Source organism: Entelurus aequoreus, linkage group LG05, assembly GCF_033978785.1.
Source record: "Entelurus aequoreus isolate RoL-2023_Sb linkage group LG05, RoL_Eaeq_v1.1, whole genome shotgun sequence".
NCBI classification, from domain to species: domain Eukaryota; kingdom Metazoa; phylum Chordata; class Actinopteri; order Syngnathiformes; family Syngnathidae; genus Entelurus; species Entelurus aequoreus.
The window spans coordinates 12,545,594-12,559,496 of NC_084735.1; the positions used below are offsets into that span (position 1 = coordinate 12,545,594).

The 13,903-nt window shown below is 35.8% G+C and overlaps 1 protein-coding gene across 5 annotated transcripts in view; it reads right to left on the reverse strand.

Annotated features, from left to right (window-relative positions):
* The window catches only part of mier1b (mesoderm induction early response 1b, transcriptional regulator), a 48,338-nt gene that overhangs the window by 27,641 nt on the left and 6,794 nt on the right, over window positions 1-13,903 (reverse strand). For 4 of the 5 annotated variants that reach the window (XM_062047096.1, XM_062047095.1, XM_062047097.1 and 1 more), the window contains exons 3-6: window positions 4,232-4,380; window positions 3,996-4,166; window positions 3,751-3,886; window positions 3,599-3,666 (exon numbers count right to left, since the gene is read on the reverse strand). In XM_062047096.1, the coding sequence (XP_061903080.1) occupies window positions 3,599-3,666; window positions 3,751-3,886; window positions 3,996-4,166; window positions 4,232-4,333 (477 nt within the window). In that variant the 5' untranslated portion in view covers window positions 4,334-4,380. The remainder of the gene's footprint in view (window positions 1-3,598; window positions 3,667-3,750; window positions 3,887-3,995; window positions 4,167-4,231; window positions 4,381-13,903) is intronic. The other variant, XM_062047094.1, reaches the window with a different exon arrangement.

Genomic DNA, 13,903 nt, shown 5'->3' on the forward strand with positions numbered 1-13,903 from the left:
CGTCCGCAGGAACCTACCACATAGTGAAGGACATACACTATTTGATTTCCTATTATGCAGCTCATTTTTATTTGACACTAATTGAAATATCTTGTGTGACATCATGCACAAAAGTGCACTTTATTTGCGTTCTGTACAAAAAGTGCACTTTAATTTAGTGTTGTTTTGATATGTCATCTTAGTGACATCATGCACAAAAGTGCACTAATAGCTTGTTTTAAAATGTCTCTGACAATCTTGCACTTTCTGTTTTGAAATGACATGAATGTTTGTGCCACTGCTTAATAACTGTTTCATAAATAGACTTTTGCTAAATTGACTTAGTTGTGATTTCCCTCTCTGCAGGAAAGTTTAAAAGTAGCATATATTAATGCAGTATGAAGAATGTTTTAATGTAGACACATAGAATCATCATACTGCTGTAATTATATGCATCAAGTGTTCATTCAAGGCTAAGGCAAAATATCCACAAATATATTAGGGCTGCAACTAACAACTAATTTGATAATCGATTAATCTGTCAATTATGACTTCGATTAATCAATTAATAATCAGATAAAAAAAGACAAACTAAAACAGCATACTGGCACCATACTTATTTTGATTATTGTTTCTCAGCTGTTTGTAAATGTTGCAGTTTATAAATAAAGGTTTATAAAAAATACAAATAAATAAATTAAATTAAATTTAAAAAAAGCCTCTGCACATGCGCATAGCATAGATCCAACAAATCGATGACTGAATTAATCGCCGACTATTTTTATAATAGATTTTAGTCGATCTAATCGATTAGTTGTTGCAGCCCTAATATATATGGTGTATCGTGACTAGGGATGATGTTTGATAAGAAATTATCGAGTTCGAGCCTATTATCGAATCCTCTTATCGAACAGATTCCTTATCGATTCCTTTATCGAGTCCAGATAGGTTGTTGTATATGGAAAAAAACACACAATATTTGGTTTAACAAAAGCTCACTTTTATTATATAAGAAAAACACAAAATCTAATAAATAAATAAATATTGACTGTTACCCCCCTAAAAAAATAAAATAAAATAAATAAATATTGACTGTTGTTACCCAAAGTATATTAAGTGGGATTTTTCAGAAAAACAAATATATACAGTAACACAAAAACAAGCTGTCTCTGTGATCACTATAAGTGTATAAATAATAATATAGTGTTAAATAAAATCAGTCCCTTGGGCACAAAACTGAAAATAATACAGCTCTCCAAAAAGTGCACTTCTGCTGCTATTTGACATAACTGTTTGTTATGATGCTTTGACATGTTTGCACTTTATTTCTTTTTTGAAAGAAAATTCTATTGAGAGAAAAGTTGTTTGCAAATGTGGTTACAATGCTAAAAAATGAAAAGTTAAAGCTAAAAAAAGAAATACACTTTATTATTTATTGAGTTAACATTATTTCTTTATAGGGGGAATATAACAACTACACTACCCAGCATGCAACGGGAGTGACCAGCATGCGCGGTAGTGTTGTTGCATGTCGTCACCCGGCAGCTAAGAATGAGGTTATGAGCACGCTGTGAAAGTAAACGTCAAGAACTCAGCCAACACGCCTCGTCTGCATTATTTATAATTAGACAGACAACACATATACAGTGTGATTTTGTTTTGTTTACAAGGAAAGAAAAACAAAAGTTAAAAAAGGAAGATGTGTTGTATATATATGTATGTGCTGCGGTTGCTTTAAGAACGTTGCGACAGCTGCCGTAAAGGAGGTGCGTTGCTAGCCTAGTTGCTATGTTTCCAGTTGGTGGTAAAAGTGTTCGTCGTGTGTTTGTACCCTGCTCAAATCTCTCAGTAAAGTTATTCATTGGATTATACCTTTTGTTTTGAACTTTATTACACCTTGGAGCGCTTTTTCGGTGCATTGTTTTTCCTGCTTTCGCTATCTGCGCCTAATGACTGAGCTACGTGACGTCATTTCTTGTGATGTCTCACGGGGCATTTCTGGTCTCGACGGGATTCGTTCCTAGCGATTCGAATAAAGAACCAACTCTTTTTCTTTACTATAGTGGTCTCAAAAAGGGATTCGAGTCCGAGGACTAGGTTCTTTTCTTATCAAACAACCGGGAAAACCGGTTTCGAGTATCATCCCTAATCGTGACATGGCCTAAAAATATCGAGTTATTAATAAAAGGCCATATTGCCCAACCCTAGTAGCACTACACATTTAAAATACCATTTCAAAGCAAAACAGGTTTTTAAGGCAACCACTAGCAAGAACGTTAGCAGTACATCAACTAACAACGCTGGCACAACCACAGCAATTTTGTCAACCACTGATAAATTACGCTTTTGTACAAACATTAAGCATGATTAATCAGATTTTTTTTTTTTTAAACCATGGTTTGACAGCACAGATTAAACCAGGGGTCACCAACGCAGTGCCCGCGGGCACCAGGTAGCCCGTAAGGACCAGATGAGTCGCCCGCTGGCCTGTTCTAAAAATAGCTCAAATAGCAGCACTTACCAGTGAGCTGCCTCTTTTTTTAAAATTTCATTTATTTACTAGCAAGCTGGTCTCGCTTTGCTCGACATTTTTAATTCTAAGAGAGACAAAACTCAAATAGAATTTGAAAATCCAAGAAAATATTTTAAAGACTTGGTCTTCACTTGTTTAAATAAATTCATTAATATTTTTACTTTGCTTCCTATAACTTTCAGAAAGACAATTTTAGAGAAAAAATACAACCTTAAAAATGATTTTAGGATTTTTAAACACATTTACCTTTTAAATTACTTCCTCTTCTTTCCTGACAATTTAAATCAATGTTCAAGTAAATTTATTTTTTTTATCGTAAAGAATAATAAATACATTTTAATTTAATTCTTCATTTTAGCTTCTGTTTTTTCAACGAAGAATATTTGTGAAATATTTCTTCAAACTTATTATGATTAAAATTCAAAAAAAATATTATCTGGCAAATCTAGAAAATCTGTAGAATCAAATTTAAATGTTATTTCAAAGTCTTTTGAATGTCTTTTAAAATTTTTGTTCTGGAAAATCTAGAAGAAATAATGATTTGTCTTTGTTAGAAATACAGCTTGGTCCAATTTGTTATATATTCTAACAAAGTGTAGATTGGATTTTAACCTATTTAAAACATGTCATCAAAATTCTAAAATTACTGTTAATCAGGAAAAATTACTAATGATGTTCCATAAATTATTTTTTAAATTTTTTCAAAAAGATTCGAATTAGCTAGTTTTTCTCTTCTTTTTTTCGGTTGAATTTTGAATTTTAAAGAGTCGAAATTGAAGATAAACTATGTTTCAGAATTTAATTGTAATTTTTTTCGTGTTTTCTCCTCTTTTAAACTGTTCAATTGAGTGTAAATATCATTAATTATTAATAATAACATAGAGTTAAAGGTAAATTGAGCAAATTGGCTAATCCTGGCAATTTATTTAAGTGTGTATCAAACTGGTAGCCTTTCGCATTAATCAGTACCCAAGAAGTAGCTCTTGGTTTCAAAAAGGTTGGTGACCCCTGGATTAAACCATTTCCTGTGTTGACAATTTGTACCAAATTTGGACGTCACTGCCGTCAAGAAAGAATATCAAATACCTTTTTCCAATCTTCAGACGGAACATAGTCCTCATCTTCATCTGACTCTTCCTCTGCATCGTTATTACCTGAGCACACAATGTGTACGTTAATGGGGATGATGGACTAAAAAGAACACCAGCAAGTCATTTGGAGAAAGGGAGGCTGCATACTTTCAAAGTACTTGAGTTTCTGTGAACGAATCAGTTCTACGGTGCCGAGGGTCCGAACTGAACGTGTGCGTCCCTCAGCAGGTGCCGGGGCCTCGTCCACCAATTCTGTCGAGTTCTGGACTCGTTCTTCCTGAAACTGACACACAAGTCCACAATCAATGGCAAAGCAAGCTGACAACATGGCGAGTGAATTAGTTTTTAGAGCCCTAAGCACTAGTGGAGGAACCCAGGAGACATGAACACACCTCGTTTCTTTTCAGCTCGTCAATGCCTTTCGTGCTTTCTTCATTGTCCAGTTCATCCTCTTCATCCTCCTCTTCGTCCTCTTCCTCGTCTTCCTCCTCGTCCTCATCCCCTGGTGACGCGCTCCCGTAGCCGTACAGATTGAGGAGTTCATGAATGGGCATGTCTCCTTCCTGGGCAGGTGACAACGTCAGGTGAGATAAATGTGAAATAACCTGCAGACATCTTGAAGACCTACACGAGCAAGATCTGCAATCTCATTGACGTTGGTCTCATCCGTCGCCTCTAACATTTCCTCTTCTTCCAGCGTGCGTTCGTCGTCAAAGTCATGGACAAGCATGTCTGCTGATGGGTCGAAGTCATGGTCATCAGAACCTGCTGAACCCCCTGAGAAGACATGATGGTGGCATTAGGTGGAAAACGGGCAGAACAATATTATTCTTACTTTCCACTGCTCCACATGAATGCTCTCATCAAACTTTACAACAGAACTAGGAAAGTTGTGTTCGAGTGGCATGAAATAAACAAAAACACTACATTCTCACTAACTTTTTCATTCCTACTAGGGTTGTGCGGTATAGCGGTACTAGTATAGTACCGCCGTACTGATGAATCAATAACGGTACTATACTCTGTTTGAAAAGTACCGGTTCCCAATTATTTCATTTTTTTTTTAACAGGCATGACAGCGCGCCATTATGTCATGACATTGCTGGTTTTACGAGCTGAGGAGCATGTTGGGCAGCGCACACACACAGAGTACTTACAAGCAGACACAGTGTGTAGACAGAAAAGGGAGAATGGACGCATTTTGGTGTAAAAAGTAAACATAAAGGTGAAGTTATAACACTGAAACACCCTCAGGAAGAGGTGCTTTAACACATGGCTAGCTAGCTAGCGGCTAACATCCATCCACAGTGTTTTAGCTACTTCTAAACCACTAATCCTGGTCTCCATGGTGACAAATAAAGTAAGTTTCTTACAAGTACATTATCACTGGAGGACGAGGAATAGCTAAACATGCTTCACTACACATTATAGGAGAATACAATAGCTCACCAGCGTCACAATGTAAACAAACACCATGGGTGGATCTACACCTGACATCCACTGTAATGATACCAAGTACAATAGCGTATCTAGCCGATACTACTATGATTACATCGATATTTTTTATCGTCACAAATGTTTTTATTTATTTTCTATTATGTTTATAAAGTCAGCAAATACGTCCCTGGACACATGAGGACTTTGAATATGACCAATGTATGATCCTGTAACTACTTGGTATCGGATCCATACCTAAATGTGTGGTATCATCCAAAACTAATGTAAAGATTCAAAGAAGAGAAGAATAAGTGATTATTACATTTTAACAGAAGTGTAGATAGAACATGTCAAAAGAGAAAATAAGCACATATTAACAGTAAATGAACAAGCAGATTAATAATCATTTTTTACAGTTTGTCCCTCATAGTGTTGACAAAATAATAGGTGTATAAATGACACAATATGTTACTGCATACATCAGCAGACTAATTAGGAGTCTTTGTTTGTTTACTTACTACTAAAAGACAAGTTGTCTAGTATGTTCACTATTTTATTTAAGGACTAAATTACAATAATAAACATATGTTTCATGTACACTAACAGTTTTTGTTAAAATAAAGACAATAATGACATTATTTGTGGTCCCCTTTATTTAGAAAAGTATCGAAATACATTTTGGTACCGGTACCAGCTTGTGAGAAGCTGAATATACAGTGGTGGTCAAAAGTGTACATACACTTGTAAAGAACATCATGTCATGGCTGTCTTGAGTTTCCAATCATTTCTACAACTCTTATTTTTTTGTGATGTAGTGATTGGAGCACATACTTGTTGGTCACAAAAAACATTCATGAAGTTTGCTTCTTTTATGAATCTATTATGGGTCTACTGAAAATGTGAGCAAATGTGCTGGGTCAAAAGTATACATACAGCAACATACATGATCAATGTTGGTGATGTAGAAAAGTTACAATCCAATCAAATGATCTTCATGGCCTCTTAACTTCATGTGAGTGATTATGATTGTTGACTTGTCTGAGCACATTTAAATAGGACTCATGTGATGCAGTCATTAGACTCGCTTACAAACACCACCATGGGAAAGGCAAAGGAACTCAGCACAGATTTGAAAAAACAAATCATTGACTTCAACAAGTCAGGAAAGTCACTTGGAGCCATTTCAAAGCAGCTTAAGGTCCCAAGAGCAACTGTGCAGACAATTGTTGGTAAGTATAAAGTGCATGGCACAGTATTGTCACTGCCACGATCAGGAAGAAAACGCAAGCTATCACCTGCTGCTGAGAGAAAATTGGTCAGGATGATCAAGAGTCAACCGAGAACCACCAAAAAGCAGGTCTGCAATATAGTGGAAGTAGCTGGAACACAGGTGTCAGTGTCCACAGTCAAGCCTGTTTTGCATCGCCATGGACTGAGAGGCTACCATGCAAGAAAGAAGCCCGTGCTCCAGAAGCCACACCTTAAGGCTCCTCTAAAGTTTGCTGCTGATCACATGGACAAAGATAAGACCTTCTGGAGGAAAGTTCTGTGGTCAGATGAAACAAAAATTGAGCTGTTTGGCCACAATACCCAGCAATATATTTTTGGTGAGGCCTTTAATCCCAGGAACACCATGTCTACAGTCATGCATGGTGGTGGTAGTATTATGCTCTGGGCCTGTTTTGCTGCCAATGGAACTGCTGCTTTAAATGGGACAATGAAAAAGGAGGATTAGCTCCAAATTCTTCAGGACAAGCTAAAATCATCAGCCCGGAGGTTGGGTCTTGGGCACAGTTGGGTGTTCCAACAGGACAATGACCCCAAACACACCTCAAAAGTGGTAAAGGAATGGCTAAATCAGGCTAGAAGGAAGGTTTTAGAATGGCCTTCCCAAAGACCTGACTTAAAGGTGTGGACAATGCCGAAGAAACAAGTCCATGTCAACACATTTAGCTGAACTGCAGCAATTTTGTGGTCAAAAATTCAAGCAGAAGCTTGTGGATGGCTACCAAAAGCGCCTTATTGCAGGTAAACTTGCCAAGGGACATGTAAGCAAATATTAACATTGCTGTATGTATACTTTTGACCCAGCACATTTGCTCACATGTTCAGTAGACCCATAATAAATTCGTAAAATAAGCAAACTTCATGAATGTTTTTTGTGACCAACAAGTATGTGCTCCAATCACTACATCACAACAAAATAAGAGTTGTAGAAATATTTGGAAACTCAAGACAGCCATGACATGATGTTCTTTACAAGTGTATGTACACTTTTGACCACCACTGTACATCATATATTGTTTAAAAATGCACTGGAGAGTTAGCGCCCTCTAGGGACCTGTATAAATGTTGCAAACAGCCCTTTGAAGAAACAACCCCAATATTTGTACACAAATGCAATTTAATCTTCAGGATGTCATCCAGGAATGTTTTTAAACATTTTATTGAATAGATGTCATTTGTTTGCGCAAAACTTGGAAACAATCTTACCTAAAGTTCTTTCAGATTGTATTTTGGAGTCAAGGATACCAGTTGGAGTTCCCTCACTTGTTTTTGTGCTGACGTATGATCACTGACCGGTGCTTGTACAATCAAAATAAATTGCATTATTAATATTAGTGTGTACGTGATTAATGCGATCATTTTTGTGATTAATCACATGAGTTAACTCGTTAATTTTGACAGTCCTAATAAAAAAACTAAATGACAAATGAACAGCAGTTATCACAATCAGACCATCTTTAAATCTATATATTTTAAAACTCCCTAAATTTTACAGTGAAATCTATTTTTATAGTGTACAATTTGATGGATAACTTGCTTCAAAATCATAAGTTAAGCAGATATTGAAGTATTTATTTGCATTTTGACCAAAAAAGTGAGATAATATAATATTTGTTGCAATATTGGACATTATTTATAGTCTACTTTATACCTGCATTATCCTTTCCATCCTTTGTAACTGAGCAACTGTGTGGAACTATTTCCCTTGTGGATCAATAAAGTTTGTCTAAATCTAAGTCTATTTTTTCCCTGTCAAACTAGAAAAAAAACCTAATACCTTTATTAATTTTACTGTCAAATATATGGTGTTTTTTCATATTATTATTATTTTTTCCAACATATCACTGTAAATAGAAATACAGTGCCACTGTTTAATTTTATTTTGGCAACTCAGCTGCCAGTTTTTTACCATTATAAAATGTGGTACCATAAAATCATAAACCGTTGATTTTACAGTAAAAAAAATTTAAAAAACTGACAGCTCAGTCGACTTAATTTTACTGTAAAAAAAACAAACATTGGTCGTTTTTTTTCTTCAATTTAAAGTAATATGCTGTAAAAAAAACAACTACATTTTACATTTAGATTTCACAAATTGTGTAGAATTTGATGGATAACTTGCTTCGAAATCATAAGTTAAGCAGATATTAAAATATTAATTGGATTTTGACCAAAAAAGTTAGATAATATAATATTTGTTGCAATATTGGACACTATTTTTTCCCTGTCAAGCTAGAAAAAAAAACTGATACCTTTACTAATTTTACTGTAAAAGATATGGCAGCACGGTGGCAGAGGTGTTAGTGCGTCTGCCTCACAATACGAAGGTCCTGAGTAGTCGTGAGTTCAATCCCGGCCTCGGGATCTTTCTGTGTGGAGTTTGCATGTTCTCCCCGTGACTGCGTGGGTTCCTTCCGGGTACTACGGCTTCCTCCCACCTCCAAAGACATGCACCTGGGGATAGGTTGATTGGCAACACTAAATTGGCCCGAGTGTGTGAATGTTGTCCGTCTATCTGTGTTGGCCCTGCGATGAGGTGGCAACTTGTCCAGGGTGTACCCCGCCTTCCGCCCGATTGTAGCTGAGATAGGCTCCAGCGCCCCCCGCGACCCCGAAGGGAATAAGCGGTAGAAAAAAATTGTGTTTTTTATATTATTATTATTTTTACAACATATCACTGTAAATAAAAATACAGAACCGCTTTTTAATTTTATTTTGGCAACTCAGCTGCCAGTTTTTTACCATAATAAAATGTGGTACCATAAAATCATCAACCGTGGATTTTACAGTAAAAATTTAAAAAACTGACAGCTCAGTTGACTTAATTTAATTGTAAAAAAAACAAACATTGGTCGTTTTTTTTTTCAACTTACAGTAATATGCTGTAAAAACCTCCCTATCATCTAATTTCACCTATTTGGGTTAAAAATATTTTTTGCAGACCAGTAATTCTAGTCTGCAAATGATGTGTTGTTGTTGAGTGTCGGTGCTGTCTAGAGCTCGGCAGAGTAACCGTGTAATACTCTTCCATATCAGTAGGTGGCAGTCGGTAGCTAATTGCTTTGTAGATGTGGGAAACAGCGGGAGGCAGTGTGCCGGTAAAAAGGTACACACAAGATAATCTACTGTATACACATACTGTACATATACATTCGCTGTACACACATATACACATACTGTACATATACATTCACTGTACAAGCACACATACACATACTGTACATATACAAGTACATATGCACACATACACTCATGCACATAATCACGTTTCATCAAACATATATTAACGTTGTTGCCCTAGGGTAAACTGGGTATAACACATGGCACACTGACAAAGCTTAACCTATTGTTACTATAACAATCTACAAGGTTAAGGTTGCTTCTCTTTCTTCCCCTCCATTTTTCTGCATTCTTTCGTATCTCAAGTTATCATTACGTATATGTATTGTTGCATTTGAACAATTGTATTGTTGATAATAAAGGTAAAGTACTGGTATTGTTTATTATCAATAGCACTATTTCTATTGGTATTCATATTGCTCCATTTTTAGTGTAATAATGCTCATTGTCATTTCTGTATTTTTTTTTTTTTTTTTTTTTTAATTTTCGCTAACTGCTTATTTGCTATTACTTTTACCATCATATTTGTACATGTCGTATTTGCTGATGTTGCTCTGTTGTTGTTGTTGTCTCTCTGTCTAATCCCCCTCTTGTCCCCACAATTCCCCCCTATGTCTTCCTTTTTCTCTCTTTCTATCCCCTCCTGCTCCGGCCCGGCTGCACCAAATGATAATATAAATACATTTAATAAAGTCAAAATACAAGTAAGGCAACAAGAGAAGTATCCTACACTTCTCTTTTGTAAAGTAAATCTGAACAGCCGATATGGGCATCTACATCTGCTATATGATTTGCCCGAGAAGCTGGGCAGGACATTATAAAAAAAAAAAAAAAAAAAAAAAAAAGGTGTCTAATGATTAAACCAAAAATAAACAAAAGGTGAGTGCCCCTAAGAAAATGCATTGAAGCTTATGAAAGGCTATGCAGAACGAAACTAAAACTGAACTGGCTACAAAGTAAACAAAAACAGAATGCTGGATGACAGCAAAGACTTACTGTGGAGCAAAAAGACAATGTACATCCAAACATGGCATGACAATCAACAATGTCCCCACAAAGAAGGATAAAAACAACTGAAATATTCTTGATTGCTAAAACAAAGTAGATGCGGGAAATATTGCTCAAAGGAAGACATGAAACTGCTACAGGAAAATACCAAAAAAAGAGAAAAAGCCACCAAAATAGGAGCGCAAGACAAGAAGTAAAACACTACACACAGGAAAACAGCAAAAAAGTCCAAATAAGTCAGGGTGTGATGTGACAGGTGGTGACAGTACACCTACTTTGAGACAAGAGCTATAGTGATGCATGCTTGGTTATGCTTTAAAGTCATATCCAACAATTGTGACAACCACTTTTTACTGTAACTGAGTTTCGTTTTTTAATGATTTCTGCTGGTGGTGTGCCTCCGCATTTTTTCTACGCAAAAAATGTGCCTTGGCTCAAAAAAGGTTGAAAAACACTGGTGTAGACAGCACAGACATTTGCAGATTATTATTACTGGTTTGCAAAAAATATTTTGAACCCAAATAGGTAAAATGACATATTCTCCCACGGCACACCAGACTGTATCTCACGGCACACTAGTAACACATCGGTATTAGCCGTAAACGTACAAATAGACGGAGTAGACATTGAAAGGGTAAAAGAAACCAGATTTTTGGGAGTATTAATAGATGATAAAAATGAACTGGAAATCTCATATATGAAATATACAACATAAGGTGGCAAAAAAATTTCAATAATGAATAAAACTAAATACATCCTGGGCCAAAAATCACTTTATATTCTCTACCGCTCGCGAGTGTTACATATCTGACTTATTGTGTAGAAATATGGGGAAATAACTACAAATGTGCGCTACATTCGTTAACCGTGTTACAGAAAAGATCAATTAGACTGATACATAATGTTGGATATAGAGAACATACAAACCCTTTATTTATTGAGTCAAAAATATTAAAGTTGGATGATTTGGTAAAATTGCAAACAGCTAAAATGATGTACAAAGCAAACAATAACCTGCTACCAAAGAATGTACAACAATTATTCTCTACCAAAGAGGAGAAATATAACCTTAGAGGAACATCTCATTTAAAACATTTGTATGCACGCACAACACTTTGGTATATCTGTATGTGAATGAATGAAAAAAGTTTATTTCGGTCATATAATCAACCATCAACCATTTTGTGTGAGCAGTTGAACAGTACAGATGATACATATTTAACAATCATACACATTTACACACAAAAAGAAAAGAAAAAGAATGACCGAAAAAGGAATAGGCTAAAGCCAAAGCTTATATTTGCCTATCCTATACATTCACTGAAAATTACATTGCCTGGAACATCGTTAAAAAAATCAATGGGATGAAAGTAATCGTTGCTATATTTTATAATTTTCAATTCTTTCACCTTTCAAGGTTTTCTTGAACCTTAACAAAGAACTACAGGTCTTCAACTCATCACTGAGCTTGTTCCACCATTTATCTCCTAAAACTGAAATACATTTGTATTTTATATTCCTTCTTACTGTACCTATTTCAAAAATCAATATCCCCGTAAATTATACTTTTCTCCTCTTAATTGAAATAACCTAAGAATACAAGCTGGAAGGCTGTTGTTCTTTACTCCAAACATCATTTCCATTGTTTTTAAAAACACAATATCTGAACATTTGAACACATTAGAACTTATAAATAATGGATTGGTATGTTCATAGTAGCACGCTTTGTGTATTATTCTAATGACCCTTTTTTGAAGTTTAATTATTGGCTCTATGTTTGTTTTATAAACATTTCCCCAAACTTCAACACAATATGTTGAATATGGAACAATAAAAGAATAATATAACATATGCAGACATGTGTTATTCAGCATGTGTCTTACTTGTGTGGAATTAAATGATGGAATGGATGAAGTAAAGAAGTTAAACATTGTACTGATATGATCCAGTTTAAGAGGTTGTTCAAATGAATAGTGCTTACAAAGTACAAAAAAGAATTATGAGAAATACTTTCAACCTTATTGAAAATCCGGTTCTTCATCTCAGTATGTTAATAAAGACTGACTTAATTATATATTACAAAACTGTTGTATTACTCATTCACGGATGTAATTTTACTATAAAAAAGTCAGTAAATGAATATACAAACCCCGTTTCCATATGAGTTGGGAAATTGTGTTAGATGTAAATATAAACGGAATACAATGATTTGTAAATCATTTTCAACCCATATTCAGTTGAATATGCTACAAAGACAACATATTTGATGTTCCAACTGATAAACATTTTTTTGTGTGCAAATAATCATTAACTTTAGAATTTGATGCCAGCAACACGTGACAAAGAAGTTGGGAAAGGTGGCAATAAATACTGATAAAGTTGGGGAATGCTCATCAAACACTTATTTGGAACATCCCACAGGTGAACAGGCAAATTGGGAACAGGTGGGTGCCATGATTGGGTATAAAAGTAGATTCCATGAAATGCTCAGTCATTCACAAACAAGGATGAGGCGAGGGTCACCACTTTGTCAACAAATGCCTGAGCAAATTGTTGAACAGTTTAAGAAAAACCTTTCTCAACCAGCTATTGCAAAGAATTTAAGGATTTCACCATCTACGCTCCGTAATATCATCAAAGGGTTCAGAGAATCTGGAGAAATCACTGCACGTAAGCAGCTAAGCTCGTGACCTTCTATCCCCCAGGCTGTACTGCATCAACAAGCGGCATCAGTGTGTAAAGCAGGGGTGGGCAATTAATTTTTACCGGGGGCCGCATGAGTAACCCGAGCACTGCTGGAGGGCCACACCGACAATATTTCAATTAAATTTTGCTTAAATTATTTTTTGATATACCGTAAGATAGATAATAAAAATAATAATATTTTCATTTAACCTAACTTATCTTTATACAAAAACAGATGGCTTTTGATGGTTTTATTTTTAACACTTTCTTACACAACACTTCCTGATGTATAATACAATGCAAAAATTTAAGTTTCTGTCACTTTATCCTGCATCCTCTTTGTTGTGAACGTAGCACGCCTGTAAGGTGATTGGCGAAGAAGGAGGAAGCGTTGCTGTTGCGGAAATGAGGAGTGAGGATAGATGTGCGTGTGGAAAGAACGAGATAAGTTGAGCTGTGTTAGTATAGGTTGCTCAATAAAAGTTTAAAAAGAGCATCAGACTTGGTGTGCACTTCTTCTGGACGCTACAATTGATGTCAGAAGTGGGATGAAATGCCTCCCAGTTCACCTTGCCATCAAACCTGGGAGTCTTCATTGAGGGCGGAATTCCCCCATGGCAAGCAGCGTGCGATGCACCTGTAGACTCTCTCTCTCTCTCTCTCTCTCTAAAAATCTCTCTCTCTCTCTCTCTCCTCACTTGGCACGTACCTCCCGATGACGTAGCCGGCTGAGCACACAAACAGCGCAGTATGCGCAAAGTTT